The sequence below is a fragment of the Jaculus jaculus genome, chromosome 6 (genome assembly GCF_020740685.1).
Source record: "Jaculus jaculus isolate mJacJac1 chromosome 6, mJacJac1.mat.Y.cur, whole genome shotgun sequence".
Classification (NCBI taxonomy): Eukaryota; Metazoa; Chordata; class Mammalia; order Rodentia; family Dipodidae; genus Jaculus; species Jaculus jaculus.
Genome location: NC_059107.1, coordinates 71,867,437 through 71,889,081, shown reverse-complemented (window position 1 = coordinate 71,889,081; position 21,645 = coordinate 71,867,437). Strand labels below are relative to the sequence as shown.

Below are 21,645 nucleotides of genomic sequence, written 5' to 3'. Positions count from 1 at the left end.
ATGGAATGTGTATGTTTACCATCAATATTTAAGACCCAATAACCCATCACTCAACTCCATTAACCCTTCCAGCCTTTAAAAGCTACTGCTTTACAAGCTTTGCTTACTCCTTATGACAAAAGCCACAGACCTTCAAACACCAAAGTGCCTAAGTTTCCTTCCTGTAAACAATGTTCTACATTTCTATCTCTTAAGTCAGATTTTTTTTTTGTAGAAGCAATGCCACGCATTGCAACACTACAATTAACAAGTGCCCAAACATTTATTAAGTGGTACATCATATATCCTGAGATGACCAAAACATTTTCATGGCCCTGGATGTGGCTATGTGGGTAGTCTAAACAAACCATGCATGAATTTTCATTTATAATTTTGTTTTTACTTATCCTATCAACTGAACAGACTCTCCACAGGCCTTGAATTACAAGGACTTCAGATATAATCTTAATTTCTTTATTGAAAAAACAGTGTCCTTGGGCTGGAGAGATGGCTTAGCGGTTAAGCGCTTGCCTGTGAAGCACAAGGACCCTGGTTTGAGACTTGATTCCCCAGGACCCATGTTAGCCAGATGCACAAGGGGACACATGCGTCTGGAGTTCGTTTGCAGTGAGTGGCTGGAGACCCTGGCACGCCCATTCTCTCTCTCTCTCTCTGCCTCTTTGTCTGTCACTTTCAAATAAACAAACATAAAACAAAAAAAAAATTTAAAAAGAAAAAACAGTGTCCTTACCTAAGGTGGCACAACCAAAGAGAATGGTTAGACCCTTCACCTCTGTACCACAGAAGGGTGCTCTATGGACCTTCTAGTTCCGTAACCCCTTTACAAAATGTTTAGGATTCTGGAATAAACCCACGCCTTCTCTAAGAAAACATATACTTCTACAAAAACCTATTCTAGAAGTAGCTCCTGGCGTTCTACGGGGCCTTATCAAGGACCCCTGGGTAGGACACTAAGCCGTAAAGATGGGCATGAACACTACCCAAACATCCTTCAGAAACAGGCTGCTCCATGCCCTCCATGCAAACAGATGACCCCCCTGGGAGCTATGAATCTGGGTGAAGGATACAGGCAAGCAACAGGACTCTAGACTCAGTGATAAAATCTGGGAGAGGGGTGTGATCACAAATGTTATAGATGCTGCCTGAAGGAAAGCAAGACATCATGCACAGGTTCCACAGAGGGTTGGCCCTTTACTGTAGGTAGCCTATTCATCAACACCAGTGGGGTCTGACTTCAGAGCCTCCACCACCTCACTGGACACATCTGTAACATGGATATGTTTCTCACTGCCAAGTGGTCTGGTCAACACTGCTGTCAGCATACCTAATAAAATGCTTTCCTTGCTCTTGAGCATTCTCCAATGACAGACCACCACTCACAAACTAACTGCTGAGTGAAGATGTGGCTATAGGGTAGAAGTGGTTTGTGACCACACTGATCTAGTATGTCCCTTAAGCAGAGGTGTGGTCCTAGAACTATTCTAGGAAGAGAATTGCAGTCACATCACATAGTTGATTCTTCTCACCAACTGCAATGCTGGTGGCTTGCGTGTCTTAGACTGCAAGGAGTATTTCTGCTATGTGACACTACAGTGGTTCCACGGAGACAAAAACTGACCACCTGGTATTTGGGGTTCCTCCTGTCATTGACCCAGGCTTGGGTGACAAGCCCTATGGGTGGCTGCTGTACCCAAGTGTAGGAGACACATGACTAAAACCCTGAGGGCTCTATGGAAGCCTTTCAATGCTTTAGTTCCACAAAAATTAATGGAAAACAAAAACCAGCCAAGCAAGAGAAGGTAGTATGAGGGAGACTACTATAGAGGATCAGCACTTCAGGAGGATCCATTTTACCCTCTTGGATAATGAGCCCTGGTACCCAGTGAGTGCACTCTCTGGAGAGAGAGAGCAACATAACACAGGGAAGAAGGTAGCCACACATGAACTCTGGCTTCATGAGTTCAGGGTTCCTAAGTAAAGACTGGACACTACACTTATCTTCCTTGGCTCACTTAGTGCATGTTAATGTGTATTAAATTCTCCTGTGTTTCAGTGAAGGGGGCTATAGTGTTGAGGCTATAAGTTACTTGGGCAAGAACATGATGCCCTTGTTGGGAAGACGGTGAGACTCCCATTAGGACAAAGTCTGCACCTACAGACAAAAGTATAAGTCTGTTATATGTGTAATTTGGAAGCTCAAATACTGTTGGGGGACATACAAAACAACTGTGTCACCAAAAAGGTAAAGCATATTGGTTAACAAGATATAGACTCTCAGCTCAACCTTTTATGTCATTCTGTGAAATGGCTGGGATTCTGCCAGGAAGCTTCACCATGAGTTTTCATTAACAGGGAGTACTAGAAGGAACAGGAATTTGTCCTTCCAGTTTACACTCTCCATACAGAGCCTATCTATGGCTGCTGTCCCCTGTGAGACACTAGCACTGGCCTGGCTTGGTAGGACCCTGTTTCAGGAGATATCTATTTGCTCTGGCTCTATAGGTTTCCTTCCCCCATCAAGCTTCCTGCCTCTAAGAACGCCAAAATCAACCCTTGGATTGGTGTCTGCTATCTGATGTCATCAGCTGTGCAATATTCAATACCCCCACTTTGCCTTTTCATTCTTCAATACCTAATGAACCAACTTGTGCCAGCTCTACTAAGCCATGGTGCCTGTAGCCTATCTCTTATAACCCACCAAAACTTTAGAGATACTAATTTCATTGCCATAGTGAGAATGCAGCTGCTTGATTCTTGTTAAACTGCCAAGCTGTACCGGAAACACAGATGAAGACCTCACTGGGTTCCATGTTAGTCCTTCAACAGCTATACTGCTTTACAAACTGAATGTTTGTGGCAACCTTGTGTCAAGTAAGTATATTGATGCCTTTTCTCCTATAACACATATGTACTTTGTATCTGTGTCACACTATAGTAATTCTTGCAATTTTATAACTATTATTTGTTATGGTAATTTGAGTTAAAAAAACTGAGTGAGTGAGTGAATGTGTGTGTGTGTGTGTGTGTGTGTGTGTGTATGTGTGTGAGAGAAGGGGGGGGAGAAAATAGGTACTCCAGGATCTTCAGCCACTGTGAACAAACTCTAGACATGTGTGCCCCCTTGTGTGCAAATACAACATTGTGCACTTGCATCACTGTGTGCCTGGCTATGTGGAACCTGGAGATTTTAACATGAGTTCTTAGCTTCTCAGGCAAACGCCTTAACTGATAAGCCATCTCTCCAGCCCATAATTTGATATCTGAGATTACTACTGAAATTGTTTTGGGGTACCATGAGCTGTACTCATGTAAGATGCTGAACTTAAATATATTAATAAATGGTCTCACATTCCACTGACAAATTATTCTCCATCTCTTCCATCCTTCTAGGCCTCCTTACTACCTAGAACATGACAATATTGAACTTTAGCATTGAAGTGTGTTTCAATGAAAAGAGTCACACATCTCTCACTTTCAATCAAAATCTACAAATGATTAAGCTGAGTGAAAAAGGATTACCAAAGGGTGAAAGTCAGGCCTGTGGCATCAGACAAGTTGGTGTCAAAAAGAATTTCTTGAGGGAATTGAAAAGTACTATGGCAGGGAAAGCAAGAATGGTAAGAAAACAAAAGATACTGTTAATAGTAGTTTGGATAGAAGATCAACCAGCTACTACATTCCCTCAAGACCAGACCTGAGAGAGATTAAGGCCTTCACTGGCTTCAATTCTTTGAAGGTTGAGATAGGTAAGGAAACTATAGAAACTGGCAGAGGCTGGCTCATGAATGTTAGGGAAAAGAAATCTCCCCATCAGAATACAGGTGGAGTGGTAGTTGCTCATGTGGAAGGTGTAGCACATTAGCCAAAGACTCAGCTAAGATCATTGACAAGGGTAGTTTTTTCCTAAATATCAAATTCTCAGTGTACACAAAACAGCTGTCTACTGAAAGAAGTTGTTGTCTAGAACTTCCATAGCTAGAGCAGAGAAGTCAATGGCTGGCTTTTTAAAACTTCAAAGGGACTCTGTTAGGAATTAATGTGGCTGGTGACTATTATAATTGACAGACTATTTTATGCTGCTAAAACATACTACTCAAAGGATGCCTTTCAAATCATCATCATTATTCTTCATTACTAATGCATCTGGTCACATAACACCCATTCTGTAGCTATGAGTCAAGGAATGATCTCAACATTTAAGTCTTAATATTTAAGAACTATATGTCACAGACATGATTTCTCTGATGGGCAAAGTAATCCAAAAACCTGCTGGAAAGAGTTTGACTATTCTAAGAAGGGGTCAAAATAGCAACAGTAATAGGAATTTGACGAAGTGGATCCAACTTTGATGACTTTGAGGGGTTCAAGGCTTCAGTGCAGGAGTAACTGAAGACACGAAAGACACAGCATGAGGACTAAAATTTAAAGTGGAGCCTGAGGACGTGATTGAGTACCAATTACGGGTTGAGGACTTGTGTCATACAGTTCAGCAAAAAGATGACCTCGGTATGGGCTCTATTGGTAAAGGTCCTGCCACACTGGCAGTGGGACAATACAAATGCGACACATGCTACAGGGAAATGTTCTTTAAAACAAAGAGTAATAGGACAAAACTCACTGTTGTCTTATTTTAATAAACAGCCACCTCAACCTTCAATAATAACATTCACCACTCAGCAGCCATCTACAGCAAAGCAAGATCTTCTACTGACAAAGGATTAGAACTTACTGAAGACTTGGGTGGTTGTCAGCACTTTGTATCAATCAAGTACTTCCAAATTCAAGTATGTGCCTTGTCGTATTTATGTTATTGCACATTTACTATATTGCAATGTTATAATGTAAATCTAATTTGTGTATGCATTAGAAACCACTACCTGTATGGCAAGCTTTGCCCTGGCATTTGTCTTACTGTGGACTTAAGCCAAACCTGCCATACCTCAGCGGCATGCCTTTATCAGCAAGAAGAAAAGGGAACCAACATTTTTGGAGTTTCAATTTGTCAGATGTTGTGTAACATATTTTATGTCTGGAAAACTTATCTCCTGTATCTTTTTAATGCCACCTCTTTGCAAGAGGTGTAAGTGGCAGGAGGCAGACAACAAGTAAGAACAAGCTGTATTAAAGTCAGCAGGAATAAGGAAATAGAAGCAGTTTACCTTCATAATGCATGGCAAGAACCTCAGGTGATGACAAGAGACTCTAAGGATGCAAATAATGTGGCCAACAGCCCAACCTCACAATGACAGCTTCTTTTTATAGATCTAGTGGGAATGGAATTTAAATGCTGGTTTGCCTGTTCAGCAAGTTGTTCTGTCTACTATACCCCACTGCCAGTTGGGTCATCCAGTTTGTTTACTTTTTGGAAGTACTAGGGATTGAACTCCAGGACCATGCTCATAGAGGCAACTGTTCTACCACTGAAATAAATCCTCACCTCACCCCACTGCCAGTTCAAAAGACAGACACCCTGGAAGCCACCACCTATCAGGCAGGGACTGGGGAGAGAGGGTCAGGGTCAACTACTAAGGTAGCACTGCAGGCACACAAATGGAGTCTGCAAACTGCAGAGCTCCAAATTCTAGATTAGTAATGATTATAACCTACAAGTTCAATTCTACCTACAGTTCTCATAAATTAAAATTTCATACTTTGAAATAAGAAACTTGTCTTTGCTCTAAAAGCAATCATTCAAAGTAATCACTGAAAATCTTTACTGTTTATAGCCTTCAATTTGATTTTCTGGGATGTATTACAAAGTTAATTATAAAACACCTAAGTTCAATTTAATATCGATATTTATGATAGGCACATCATACCTGCTCAACAAAACATGTGAACAACTTACCTTCCTCTCCCTAAACCAGGAGAGGATTCAAGACTACTTGGCTCCACACGCCCAGTTCCAATCTCTCTCTTGGCATAAGCTGAAGGGTTTTGTATTCGTGTTCTAGTTTGCCCTGCTTGCCTCGTCTGTGGGCTCCGGACACCATTAATTAATCGCTCTGCAGTGAAGTTAAATATTGAAGGACTTTCTAGCAGCCCAGGCCCTCTCTCTGCACTAGGAATCGCATGGCGCAGATGAGACTTACTAGGATTCCTGTAAATGAGATGTTCGTATGCTGAATTATCAAACAATCAAGGCGTATAGAATGAGCATGCTAATGTGAAATATGGATGCTAAAAATCTGCTCCCTACTTAACACAAAAATGTTATTCAGAATAGTTACTGCACAACATATGGGATAATGCAAAGCCATCAATCATGTGTCAAGGCCCCATATCACTGTTTGTATGTCTGATTTCAAGTTAAAAAGCAGGCATACACTGCACAAGTTCCTCCAAAAGCCTTCTCTGAAGAAAAAGTATTTTTTACTGTAGGCAACTGACTTGGGTGTTTAATCTTTACAGACTGTTGATGGAAGTTTCAAATAGATTTATCTTTGATGAGCATTATTAGTGGCTAAATAGAGTTCTGATTACAAACTAAAAAGGCAGCAACATGAAGCTCTTAAGCATTTGAAGCACTCTTGGAACTTGCCTGCTTCTAGGAGGATACTGTCTGAGTGATGTCAGAGGAGATGCCACAGGTTTAAAGGTTGGAGACGTAAACCCATTTATAAATCCAGTACTTGGAAACGGAGTTACCTGGATTCATTAATAAGAAACAAACATGTAAAAACATTATGAAAAGGACTTTTAATTTGTTTAATATTATGGCACATTGTGTAACTTAGATCATGTTATCCTCATTAGAGATGTGATGCTGCTTCTTACATATTAAAATAATATGTAGGGGGCTGGAGAGATGGCTCAGTGGTTAAGTGCGCTTCCTGCACAAGCATGACTGAGACTCTGCCAAATTTCAAATCCCCAGATCTGGCATAAAACATCTAGGTGTGGCCACACATTCCTATAACCCCAGTCCTATAGGAGAGCAGAGACTTGAGAATCATTGGAGCCTCACTCCATAGTCAATAAAAAAAGAGACTCCAGCTCAAAACAAAACCAGATGGAAAAGCAATGGACCATGATGCTCTACTCTAGCCATTGCAGAGGAACAACCCCCTGCCACAGGCCACTGTACCAGGCACTTCAAGGGCATACATGTGCATACACACCACATTACATACATACACATACAAGCAAGAAAAAAACAGTAATAGTAGGGTAAAGAAAGCATTTGAGATTAAACTAAAGGCCAATGTTAAAATATTTTAAAAAATGAAATAAGGGCTGGAAGGATGGCTTAGCGATTAAGGTGCTAGCCTGCAAAGCTAAAGGACCCAGTTCAATTCCCCAAGACTCGTAAGCCAGATGCACAAGGTGGTGCATGCTTCTGGAGTTCATCTGCAATGGTTGAAGGCCCTGGGGAGCCCATTCCTCTACCTTCCTCCTCCCCCCACCGCCTGTTTCTCTCTCAAATAAAAATAAAAAAGATAAAGGCCAATGTTTCCTGAGCATTCAGAATCATCAGGCTGGTGGCAAGAACATTTTCTTTGTCATCTTAGTTAATCTTTATGATAATCCAATGAAAGCACTAAGAGGACACAACCTTGTTCAGAATCACATGGGCACTTGAACAAAGATAATGTCTAAAAATCTCCAAATGCTTAAACTTAGGGTTAATGCAAAAACTATGGGTGGCCTGGCAAAAAGTAAACAATTTTTATTCTCAATGATCTTAAAAAAATTCAAAGTTCTCAATCTTAGGGAGATCACATACTTATTACTACTAACCATGTTTTACCATACTCTTTGGGAAGGATGTATGTATGTATGTACATCTATGCATATGTAAACAGGTACATGTGTACATATGGTTGTAAAAAGTGTTCAACATTTTTAGCCATCAGGGAAATGCAAATTACAACTGCTTTTAGAGTCTATGTCAGAATGGTTATCATCAAGAAAAGAAATGTCGGGCTGGAGAAATGGCTTAGCGGTTAAGCATTTGCCTGTGAAGCCTAAGGACCCCAGTTCGAGGCTCGGTTCCCCAGGTCCCATGTTAGCCAGATGCACAAGGTGGCGCATGCGTCTGGAGTTCGTTTGCAGAGGCTGGAAGCCCTGGCGCGCCCATTCTCTTTCTACCTCTATCTGTCTTTCTCTCTGTGTCTGTCACTCTCAAATAAATAAATAAATAAATTTTTTTTAAAAAAAGAACAGAAATGTCAACTAATGCTGGGCGGGGTGGGGGGGGGGGAGGGACCGGACCCTTATACACTATTAGTGGGAATATAAAGTGGTAAATCCACATGGGAAACACTAAGGAGGTCTCTTACAAAAACTGAAAATAGGGCTGGAGAGATGGGTTAGCAGTTAAGTCATTTGCCTGCGAAACCTAAGGATTCATGTTCAACTCTCCAGGTCCCACATAAGCCATGCACAAGGGAGTACAAGCAGCTGGAGCTCGAGTGTAGTGGCTAGAGGCCTTGGTATGGCAATATTCTTTCTCTCTCATAAAAAACGAAACAAAAATACCAGAAAATAGAAAATAGAACTACTATATGACTGACCTAGCTTGAGTACATACCCGATGAACTCTTAAGTGAAAATATCACAGATATACTTGTGTATTCATTTACTACTGCACTGTTCCCAACAGGCAGGAAATGGAATCATTAACTGATGAACATGTAAGGAAAATATGGTACATAAACACAATAAAATTTTATTCAGGCATAAATACAAATTAAATTATGACATGCAGGAACATGATGGAACTGGAAATGACTATAATTCAAACAAGCCAGACTGACAAAAACACTGACTTCTCTCTTATGTGGATTTTAAAATTTAAAAGTGTGTTGTGTGTATGTACTAAAAAGGGGAGAAGAGGCCTTACAAAAGTGGGAGGAGGTAACGGAATGATGTGACATGAAAGCAGAAGAGGGGACTATATGAGGAAGGAAGGAAACCAGCCAGATGTGGGCAGGGGCACACTGGAAGAGGAGGAATTATAATGAAGGTACACACAACACAGTGAAAATGAAGCCCATTACTTTGTAGTCTATCTTAAAAATGTTAATTTCTGTTAAGTAAATTCTGGAAGAAAAAAATAGAAAAACCGAAGAAGAAAAAGGCTTACTTACCAAGGGTGGATCGAGATAACTGTGTGTTGTTGACCATGTCTGGGGGGTGATCAGGCTGTACAGAGGAAACTGCTGCTGAGGACTGTACACAGGAGGTAAGTAAAAAGATGTTGCGTAACGCTGCTGTGTATAAAGGCTCATGTCGAGAGGTCTGAATCCATTCTTTGGCAAAAATGTGTTTATAGCTATTGCCTTTGCTTTTATCCGTGCCTGTTTGGAAACATTTAAACTCCTATTAGAATATTTAAGAATACTGATTAGACAGTAACTATAAACAATGGTCTTGCTTACCTTAATTGGCTTTCCTTGAAAAGTTTTGACTTCTTCTCGTAGGTATTTGTAAGCCTAAGGGCAAAATCATCCAAAATACCAAGCTGTTAACTTTATAAGTTAATTCAGTAGCTCAAATAAGTTAACATATGGCAGACAAGACACAGAACAGTGACTCTTGGGGTCACAAATGCATTAAAGCAACCTTGTAAGTACTATAATATTTGTGCCCCAAATACTCAAAAGCAAGATTTATTCATAGCTAATTACAACTATTAATAAATGTTGTAAGAGTCTCTCAAATCCACACAGCTAAAAATTCTGATCCAGGAGAAAATAAAAAATACAGAGATCTTCATCTCAATCCCAATTTAAGATTGGGATTATGCAATTCAGGAAAGGAAATGCTTGACAGGGAAGGAAAAGTAGACAGTCTAAAGGACTGAAGGTATTGTTTACATGTAGCTTCCATGTTTCTTTCCAACGTATAGCAACATCAAGTCCTTCAAACTCTGAAGGCTCTCAACCTATCCATTCACATTCACATCAGCAGGGCTTGCCCTGGGTCCACAAGCATAGTGCTCCTCATTCTCTCCTATTGGCCAGATACAGCTCATCCTTCAGGTTTTTCTTTTTCTTCTAACCCTTCATTTGTACCACTTTACACTTCACACTTGTTACTTTGTTACAAGATGCCTACTCTAAGAGCAAGTAAACAAGCCCCTTAAGGAACTTGTACTCAGTAAGGCTGAAAGCATCCCTCAACACAATGATTTTCATTCCCAGATCATCGTCAAGTTCAATATAATAAATTTTTGCCTCTATCCAGATGATACCAGAACTGACTTTCATAGGTTGCTTATATTCTTAGCAGGTAATACAAAATATTTTTACAGTGCTATAAAAATAAACCATTAAGCTTCTGAAACTATAATGTTGTAATAATCTCAATGCACTAATTTATTCTATCTATGAATAATAAACACCTTATTGAGTGGTGGAGAAAAGAACTTACCTGCTGTGCATCAGCTTCTGTTTCAAACGTAATAAACCAATTATCATTATAGGCAAATTCACAGTTTATAAATTTCGGTAAATTATCTCCTTTAAAGAGTGCTTCTACTTCCTATAGAAAATACAGAAGTAGAATTAGTCTTCAGTCATGCCACTTTTGACTTCAGCAAATCAAGGAAAAAAATGCCTCCTCTTAAGTACATATTCTTTCTCTCCTTAGGCAGATTACAGCATGCTCCTAATGCTAGTAAATCTCTTCCAATAATGCCACAGAACCACAATAACAAAAACCAAAAAATGATGAAAATTAGTTTTCCCTAGTCTCAAGATATCACTAAGGTGTATTAATGTGAAAAGTAACACACCATTATATCATTAGACTGATTAACCATCATTTTTTAAAAAATAATTTGAGGGCCAAGGAGATAGTTGTGTCAGTAAAGTGCTTGCTTGCCTTGTAAGCATAAAGACCTGACTTTAGCACCCAGTTCCCTTATAACAATGTTGGATGTGGTGACACATGCCTGCAATCCTAGTGCTGGGGAAGTGGTGCAATAAAGATCTCTGGAGCTCATAACCCAGCCAAGACTAATTAGTGAGCTCCAGGCCATTAAAAAATCCTGTATAAAAAAAGAGGGTACAGTGTTCCTGAGAATGACATTTGAGGGTGTCCTCCAAAAGCACACATTTATACCCACACATACATGCACATATATACCAAATATACCAGAAAAAGATTATTTGAAAATCAAAAAATACAGACTGAACTTTTATTACTAGACAAGTTGAACGAGATTTACTGTCTCAAATGGCACAGCTAAAAGAAAAGACAGGGGCTAAGGAGATAACTTAGCAGTTAAAGAAGCTTGCTACCAAAGTCTGCTATCCCAAGTTTGATTCCCCAGTTCCCATGTAAAGCCAGATGCACAAAGTGGCACACATGTGTGGAGTCCACCTGTAGTGGCAACAGGCCCTGGTGTGTGCCCATACTCTTACTCTCTCTGCAAATAATTTGTTGTTGTTTTGAAGTAGGGTGTCACTTTAGTTTAGGCTGAATTGGAATTTACTATGTAGTCTCAGGGTGGCCTTGAACTCATGGTGATTCTCCTACCTCTGCCTCCTGTGCTAAGATTAAGGGTGTGCACCACCATGCCTGGTGTGTGTGTGTGTGTATGTATGTATGTATATAAAATATTACATATAAAATTATATACTTTATATGTAAATATTTATATATATATATGTCTTTAATTTATATATATAAATATTATGTAATATATATGCATATATAAAAGCAAAAGACAGGGCTGGAGAGATGGCTTAGTGGTTAAGGCGCTTGCCTGAAAAGCCAAAGGACCCACATATACCAGATACACAGGGCAGCATAACTGCCTAGAGTTCGTTTACAGCATCTGAAGGCCCTGGCATGCCATTCTCTCTCTCAAATAAATAATAACATAAAAACAAAGAGAAGAAAGACAGGGAAAGAAAATGAAAAAAATAAAATAAAATAAAACATGTGAATTAAGGTTCTCCAGGCACCTGTCCAATGGTCGAGGAGATCCATCCCTGAGAGGAAACATGAACAAGGTGAGCCCCTACGCATACCTGGCTCAAACCCATTGTTTATAGGCTGCAGGGTCAGCAGGATGAATATAGGCTCCAGAGCTCTGTGGAGGGCCCTAGGTCATTGTCCAGAGAAGAAATGATTTGCAAGAGGAGCAACCTCAGAGCCAGCTCACTGGGAAGAAAATAGTGTGTGTGCACACCCAGCAGACAAAGTGGAAATTCAGAACATGAGAATGTGAGGCAGAAAACTTATTGGGCAAACAAGCAAAATGAACCCCGGAGTCCAGGCTCCTCTGATTCTACACAGCAAATACAGCTTAGGAATCAAACTGGCTCCAAGTAACTCCTTAGGTTCAGACAACATTCCTTTGTCAGGATGAGTAGTGGGACTGAAGGTATACATCATCACCAAGCAGCTTAACTACATCTCAGAACCAGACCCAAGAATATTTTAAGGATACAAAAATATTCTGTAGTCAGTGAAGTAAAATTCACACAATAGAAAAATGTGAAAAAAAAATGTGGCCTAGAAAAAAAAAAAGAGCAACCCAATTTAACCTAGAAATAATGCAAATGATAGCATTAGAAAACAAGGGCATTAGAAGAGTTAATGAAGGGCTGGGAAGATGGGTTAGCGGATAAAGGCAATCTGAGTTTGATCCTCCTCAGCACCCATGTAAAGCCAGATGCAAAGTAGCACCTGTATCTGTATCTGTATCTGTATCTATATCTATATCTGTATCTGTATCTGTATCTGTATCTGTATCTGTATCTGTATCTGTATCTGTAATTCAATGTGCCTGCTCCAATGCGGGGCAGAACCAGGAGACATGGAAAGCTTTGGGAGACCCATGGTGGTGCACAATGACAAAACAAGAGGAGAACCAGTTTCAAGGAAGCAGAAAGAGAGGACAGAGAGCCCAAAGTATGCGCCATAGCACACATATGCAAGCATGCACTTTAAGTTAATGAATATATATTTCATATGCTCAAACAGGTGAAGACTGAGAATACAAAAACTTACAAGAAACTCATTTTACTATAAAGACAAATAGATTAAAATGGACAGCATGATAGCATAACAAATGAAGGCTACAGTGGCTATCCAGCTAAGATAGGGTCCAGAATAAAAACAGTACCAGGGAAAATAAGGCTATTCCATAAAAAATTATTAGCTAGTTTATTACATTTCACTGAAAAGTACTAAAGGAATTAAACAATATCATTTCCTGTGATTCTAATGTCCAACTCTGTTGTGTAGTCTCTGGTAAACACTCATTTGTTAAAGAGAACACAAATACATCAATTTAGAAAACAAGACTGACCAATGAAGTTAGTATCACAGCTTCTAAAGTCAACCCTTCATTAGACTGTCAATGAAGTAGAAGGCAGACAGGTGCTAAATACATCTAAAATGTTCTAACTAGTGACAAGCATCTGGTTACAGTTAAGCAATCCAAAAAAAAAGAAATCTAGAATTTTCTGGGAACTTGGGAGCTTGTTCTTTTAGCCTACTAGATGGGTTCTGCATCAGAGTACTTACAAATTTACTTCCCTCCGTTTCCTTTTCAACTTATTTTTTTATTTTATTTTTAATTTTTTTTAAAAAATTTTATTTATTTGAGAGCGACAGACACAGAGAGAAAGACAGATAGAGGGAGAGAGAGAATGGGCGCGCCAGGGCTTCCAGCCTCTGCAAACGAACTCCAGAAGCATGCGCCCCCTTGTGCATCTGGCTAACGCGGGACCTGGGGAACTGAGCCTCGAACCGGGGTCCTTAGGCTTCACAGGCAAGCGCTTAACCGCGAAGCCATCTCTCCAGCCCTCCTTTTCAACTTTTAATTTAACATAGTTTCCTCTAAATTTTCTTAAGACTTTTATTCAAGCTCTATACAACAGTGCAGGTTTATTAATAGCAAGATATAGGTTAAAGAGAAAAGTATAAAATCCTATTTGATTGCAGGTTTTACAAATACTTAAAGTCTGAAAAACTGGAGATGGGGGGGAGGGAGGGAGAGAGAATGGGTGCACCAGGGACTCTAGCAACTGCAAATGAACCCCAGATACATACACAGTTTTATGCATCTGCTTTACATGGGTACTGGGGAATCAAACCAGGGTTTTTAGGCTGTACAGGCAAGCACCTTAGCCACTGAGAGATCTCTCCAGCCCCCAGATCTTGTCTTCTTGAAGACAGTACAACTATCAGAACAAGACAACAGTTAAAGAGTAGTATTGCAATAGAGGCATGGCTGAGCGCTAAGGCTCTTGCCTGCAAAGCCTAAGGACTCAAGTTCTACTCTGTAGATCCCATGTAAGCCAGATGCACAAAGGTTAGGCAAGCGTTAAGGTCACACATGCTCACTAAGTGGCACAAGTATCTGGACTTCAATGTCAGTGGCTGAGGGCCTGGAGCACCAATTCTCTGTTCCTTTCCCCTCTCTAAAAAAACAAACAAGCAAACAAAAAAGAGTAATATTATTTTCCTTTAAGTCTTCATACATACTGTTCTACTAAGAGTGAAAAGCTGAATCTCAGCAAGTATAAGTAGAAATGATTTCTTCCCTTGTTTAAAAGACAAGTAAGCACGAATGACATGAAAGATCAGCCAAGCCGATTAAGAGTCTCCAAAAGCAGGCAGACACTATTCTCTGAGGTGGCCCACAAATGAACTGATGAATTAATTCCCAATACATCCTATCACAATTTTTCTTAATTGTCTTGAGATGTTACAAACATTAGTGTGGTTAGTATGCCATACAAGTCAGATTAAGCTATGGACAAATAGCAAATTTATAACAATGTATTAGACTACAAAGCTTCTCATTATTCATAAACTATCAACGAGACCCAAGTTATCACTCCTCTATGGAGTGATAATTTTTGCATTGCATTTATTCTTACACTAAAGACATTTGTACTCATGATGGAAAAATCACTGGCAAGTAAGGGTGGATCCAGAAAAACACCAGGGACTCATCAGGGCATCAGGGACTTCTTTGAATACCTGCTTGCCATAAAAATATTTATTTTGCCAAAAATTCATTTGGAATCACAAAAACCTCGAATATCTAAAATAACACTGAGCAACAAAAATGAGGCTGGTGGTATCACCATACCTGATTTTAACTTCTACAGAGCCATAGTAACAAAAACACCATGGTACTGGCACAAAAACAGACATGTAGATCAGTGGAACAGAACAGAGGACCCAGATGTAAGCCCAAGTAGCTATAGCCACCTGATATTCGATAAAAATGCCAAAACTACTCATTGGAGAAGAGACAGTCTCTTCAGCAAATGGTGTTTTGAAAACTGGACATATATCTGCAGAAGGATGAAAACAGATTCTTCTCTCTCGCCAAGAATTAAGTCCAAATGGATTAAAGACCTTAACATCACACCTGAAACTCTGAAACTGCTACAGGAAAAAGTAAGGGAAACCCTTCAACATACTGGTCTTGGCAAAGACTTTCTGAATACAACCCCAATTGCTCAGGCAATAAAACCACAGATTAATCACTGGGACCTCATAAAATTACAAAGATTTTGCACTGCAAAGGACACAGTGAAAAAAGCAAAGAGGCAACCTACAGAATGGGAAAAAATCTTCGCCAGCTATATATCTGATAGAGGATTAATATCTAGGATATACAAAGAACTCAAAAAGTTAAATAATAAGGAATCAAACAAGCCAATCAAAAAATGGACTATGGAGCTAAATAGAGCATTCTCAAAGGAAGAAATACGAATGGCATATAAGCATCTAAAAAAATGTTCTACGTCACTAGTCATCAGGGAAATGCAGATTAAAACTACATTGAGATTCCATCTCACTCCTGTCAGGTTGGCCACCATCATGAAAACAAATGATCATAAATGCTGGCGGGGATGTGGAAAAAGAGGAACCCTTCTACACTGCTGGTGGGAATGCAATCTGGTCCAGCCAATGTGGAAAACAGTGTGCAGATTCCTAAAACAGCTAAAGATTGATCTACTATATGACCCAGCTATAGCACTCCTAGGCATATATCCAAAGGACTCATCTCATTTCCTTAGGAGTACGTGCTCAACCATGTTTATTGCTGTTCAATTTATAATAGCCGGGAAATGGAACCAGCCTAGATGTCCCTCAACTGATTTGTGGATAATGAAGATGTAGCACATTTAAACAATGGAGTTCTACTCAGCAGTAAAGAAAAATGAACTTATGAAGTTTGCAGACAAATGGATGGACTTGGAAGGGATTATACTAAGTGAGGTAACCCAGGCCCAGAAAGCCAAGCACCACATGTTCTCCCTCATATGTGGATCCTAGCTACAGATGATTGGGCTTCTGTGTGAGAACGAAAATACCTAGTAGCAGAGGCCAGTAAGTTAAAAAGGAGACATAAAGGGAAGAGAAAGGAAGGGAGGATACTTAATAGGTTGATACTGTATATATGTAATTACAATGATTGTAATGGGGAGGTAATATGATGGAGAATAGAATTTCAAATGGGAAAGTGTGGAGGTGCGTAGGGAGGGAATTACCATGGGATATATTTCTTAATCATGGAAAATGTTAATAAAAATTAAAAAAAATATTTATTTTGAAGTTATTTATCACAGAAGTTCATTTACCTTAATTTGGGGACTTAATTTTATTTGATTTTTGGGGGGTAGAGTTTGACTCTAGTCCAGGCTGACCTGGAATATACTATGCACTCATAGGTACATACTATAAAAGCATATACTCCACAAAGTATGAAAAATCTGAAAGAAATGGATGATTTCCTTGATTTACATGACCTTCCTAAATTAAATCAAAATGAGATTAATCTCTTAAATAGACCTATAACAAATTTGGAGTTCGGAATAGTTATCAATAATCTCCCAACTAAAAAAAGCCCAGGCCCGGATGGATTCACTGCTGAATTTTACCAGACCTTTAAGGAAGAGCTAACACCATTGCTTCTTAAGCTTTTCCAGGAAATAGAAAAAGAAGGAATTCTATCAAACTCCTTCTATGAGGCCAGAATCACCCTGATACCAAAAGCAGGCAAAGATAGAACAAAAAAAGAAAATTACAGACCAATCTCCCTCATGAACATAGATGCAAAAATTCTCAACAAAATATTGGCAAACAGAATACAAGAGTATATCAAAAAGATCATTCACCCTGACCAAGTAGGCTTTATCCTAGAGATGCAGGGATGGTTCAACATACACAAATTGATATATGTAATACATTATATAAATGGGTTGAAGGACAAAAATCACATGATCATCTCATTAGAGGCAGAGAAAGCATTTGACAAAATCCAACATCCCTTCATGATAAAAGTCCTACAGAGACTGGGAATAGAAGGAACATATCTCAATAAAATACAGGCTATTTCTGAAAGCCTACAGCTAACATATTACTAAATGGGGAAAAACTGGAAGCTTTTCCACTAAAATCAGGAACAAGACAAGGGTGTCCACTGTCCCCACTTTTACTTAATATAGTTTTGGAAGTCTTAGCCGTAGCAATAAGGCAAAAGACACACATAAAAGGGATACAAATTGGAAAGGAAGAGATCAAGTTATCATTATTTGCAGATGACATGATTCTATACATAAAGGACCCTAAAGCCTCTACTAGCAAACTGTTAGAGCTGATCAAAACCTACAGCCATGTAGCAGGATACAAAATAAATACACAGAAATCAGTAGCCTTCATATATGCTAACAACAAACACACAGAGGATGAAATCAGAGAATCACTCCCATTCACAACTGCATCCAAAAAAAAAAATAAATAAATAAAGTACCTTGGAATAAACCTAACGGAGGAAGTAAAGAATCTCTACAATGAGAACTTTAAAACACTCATGCGAAAAATTGCAGAAGACACTAGAAAGTGGAGAAACATCCCTTGATCCTGGATTGGAAGAATCAATATTGTGAAAATGGCAATCTTACCTAAAGCAATCTACACATTTAATGCAATCCCTATCAAAATTCCAAAGGCTTTCTTCATGGAAATAGAAAAAACAATCCAAAAATTCATTTGGAATCACAAAAAACCTCGAATATCTAAAATAATGCTGAATAACAAAAATAAGGCTGGTGGTATCACCATACCTGATTTTAATCTATCCTACAGAGCCATAGTAACCAAAACAGCATGGTACTGGCACAAAAACAGACATGTAGATCAGTGGAACAGAATAGAGGACCCAGATGTAAGCCCAAGTAGCTATAGCCACCTGATAGTCGATAAAAATGCCAAAACTACTCATTGGAGAAAAGATAGCCTCTTCAGCAAATGGTGTTGGGAGAACTGGATATATATCTGCAGAAGAATGAAAATAGATTCTTCTCTCTTGCCATGCACAAGAATTAAGTCCAAATGGATTAAAGACCTTAACATCACACCTGAAACTCTGAAACTGCTAGAGGAAAAAGTAGGGGAAACCCTTCAACATATTGGTCTTGGCAAAGACTTTCTGAATACAACCCCAATTGCTCAGGTAATAAAACCACAAATTAATCACTGGGACCTCATAAAATTACAAAGATTTTGCACTGCAAAGGACACAGTGAAAAAAGCAAAGAGGCAACCTACAGAATGGGAAAAAATCTTCGCCAGCTATATATCTGATAGAGGATTAATATCTAGGATATACAAAGAACTCAAAAAGTTAAATAATAAGGAATCAAACAAGCCAATCAAAAAATGGGTTATGGAGCTAAACAGAGCATTCTCAAAGGAAGAAATACGAATGGCAAAAAAGCATCTAAAAAAATGTTCTACGTCACTAGTCATCAGGGAAATGCAGATTAAAACTACATTGAGATTCTATCTCACTCCTGTCAGATTGGCCACCATCATGAAAACAAATGATCATAAATGTTGGCGGGGATGTGGAAAAACAGGAACCCTTCTACACTGTTGGTGGGAATGCAATCTGGTCCAGCCATTGTGGAAATCGGTGTGGAGGTTCCTAAAACAGCTAAAGATTGATCGACCATATGATGCAGCTATAAGCACTCCTAGGCATATAACCAAAGGACTCATCTCATTTCCTTAGAAGTATGTGCTCTACCATGTTTATTGCTGTTCAATTTATAATAGCTGGGAAATGGAACCAGCCTAGATGTCCCTCAACTGATGAGTGGATAATGAAGATGTGGTACATTTATACATTGGAGTTCTATTCAGCGGTAAAGAAAAATGAAGTTATGAAATTTGCAGAAAAATGGATGGACCTGGAAAGGATTATAATAAGTGAGGTAACCCAGGCCCAGAAAGCCAAGTGCTGCATATTCTCTCTCATATGTGGATCCTAGCTACAGATGATTGAGCTTCTGGGTGAGAAGGAAAATACTTAGTAGCAGAGGCCAGTAAGTTAAAAAGGAGACATAAAGGGAAGAGAAGGGAAGGGAGGAGGGTACTTAATAGGTTGATATTGTATATATGTAAGTACAATGATTGAGATGGGGAGGTATTATGATGGAGAATGGAATTTCAAAGGGGAAAGTGTCGGGAGGAGGGAGGAAATTACCATGGAATTTTTTTTTATAATCATGGAAAATGTTAATAAAAATTTAAAAATTAAAAAAAAAAAAACACTGGCAAGTAAGGGTGGATCCAGAAAAACATCAGGGACTCATTCGTGCCTCAGCGACTTCTTTTAATACCTGCTTACCATAAAAATATTTATTTTGAAGTTATTTATCACAAAAGTTCATTTACCTTAATTTGGGGACTTAATTTTATTTGATTTTTGGGGGTAGAGTTTGACTCTAGTCCAGGCTGACTTGGAATATACTATGCAGTCTCAGGGTGGCCTTGTACTCAGTGATGTTCCTACTTCTGCCTCCCTAGTGCTGGGATTAAAGGCACAAACCCTTATAATCTTTTTAATGTAGGTATGTAAAGGAGTCCTGTGAACAAAAGATTTGACACTCATTTTCTCCCACAGGTGCATCATATTGTAACTATCAGTACACTCATCTTAGGATAAAGTCTCACCATAAGCATTCTTAAAAATAATCCATATAAAATGCACAAATATAAAAGTAAATAAATAAACAACAAAAAATATTCAAGAAAAGGTTTATGTACCCACTATAAATTACTTACTTCCACAGGTGTAGATTCAGATATTTCACGTAATATAACTATGCAACGGTTTTGATTTGGCCTTACTTTTTCACCCTTCTCATCAACTTGGACTAAGGGTAAAGCTGCAAACAGAGAAAAATAAGTGTTAAAACATAAATATTATATGACATTCCAATGGAATTTATAACACCATACTGCCAAGTACAATGAACAAACCTGATGAAAGTGGGCTGTCTTAGAGGCAGAGGTAAAAGGATCACTGAGAGTTTGAGGCCAGCTTGGGACTAAAGAGTGAGTTTTATGTCAGCCTGGACTAGAGACCCAACCTCAAAACAACGAACAAGAAAAAAACCTAGCTGATGGCGATTTAGGAATTAATGCCTCTTGGAGGTAGTGTATTGTTGGGGGCGGGCTTATGGGTGTTATAGACAGTTTGCCCTTGATAGTATTTAGCACACTCTCCTGTTGCTATTGTCCACCTTATGTTGGCCAGGGGGTGATGTCCATCCTCTGCTCATGCCATCGATTTCCCATCATCATGGAGCTTCCCCTTGGGTCTGTAAACCAAAATAAACCCTTTGATTTCTGCCAGCAATGTGAGCCTAACTACAACAGTAATGTTGGTACCAGGAGTGGGGTAATTTGCTGCTAGACACCTGACTGTGGTTTTAGCCTTCTGGTGCTGATTATTAAGAGGACTGCGGAAGAATTTGAAACCTTGGCTTAAGATACACCTTACAGTACAGTAAGTATAAGTACAGCTTGATGGACTATTCTGGTCGAAATGAGACCTGAATGCAGTAAAAACTATGGACAATGAGGTTCAGCTTATGAAGGTGAAAAAAAACTTTGCTTGGACTGGACTAGAAGCAGTTTTTATGAGAGGCTTGCTGTTATGCCTCTGTCCTGAGAATTTGTGCAAGGTTGCATTACATATAAATGGACTAGTGTGAGTAAAGGGGTATGGCAAAGAAATGAAATCTTTGGGCTGAAACTTCTGCCCATTCAGCTGCAGTTATATGAGAGATTACAACCTTTCAGATTGGGCCAGCTGCCCTGTACTGGGACAAGAGGAAGAAGGAAGACTCTTCTGAAGGGGCCTGAGTGCTCAAAAAGTGTCCTGTTCTTCAGAGTCTGACTTACTCCCCCCCTGGACTAACAAACTGACACCCTACCTGTGATACGGAATATAAGAAATACAAGAAACAGAGGGTCATAGAATTTGCAACATGGTCTTGTATTTTGGAAACAGCCATGGGTAGTGTGAAGCAGGTTTGCTAGATGCCTGCATGGAGACCAGATGGAGCCAGTAGGATGAACGGTGAATTGCAGTGGAGACCAGTGGAGATGCCATGACCAACCACAATAAGCCTGCTAAGACACGCTGCCAGCCCCAGACGAAGTTTTCCAGAATTACATGTACCCTAGCTGGAGGGGCAGAATTGGAACACCAGAGACTTGTTCTTGGTTAGACTTGGAGATTTGTCACTGAAAAGAATGTTGCCCTGGTTATTTAAATCTCATATTGTTTGAATATTTCTTTGCTATGCCCAGTACCGTCTCTTGCAGTGTGAGTGTTTATTCTGTGTCATTATGGATTCGGGG

General features: G+C 39.3%; 1 protein-coding gene across 2 annotated transcripts in view; it reads right to left on the bottom strand.

Annotated features, from left to right (window-relative positions):
• Larp4b (La ribonucleoprotein 4B) overlaps positions 1–21,645 on the bottom strand; it is a 94,171-nt gene that overhangs the window by 12,585 nt on the left and 59,941 nt on the right. The window contains exons 7-12 of one of the 2 annotated variants that reach the window (XM_004662200.2): positions 20,059–20,162; positions 10,378–10,488; positions 9,384–9,437; positions 9,093–9,302; positions 6,542–6,648; positions 5,849–6,100 (exon numbers count right to left, since the gene is read on the bottom strand). In XM_004662200.2, the coding sequence (XP_004662257.1) occupies positions 5,849–6,100; positions 6,542–6,648; positions 9,093–9,302; positions 9,384–9,437; positions 10,378–10,488; positions 20,059–20,162 (838 nt within the window). The remainder of the gene's footprint in view (positions 1–5,848; positions 6,101–6,541; positions 6,649–9,092; positions 9,303–9,383; positions 9,438–10,377; positions 10,489–20,058; positions 20,163–21,645) is intronic. The other variant, XM_045152341.1, reaches the window with a different exon arrangement.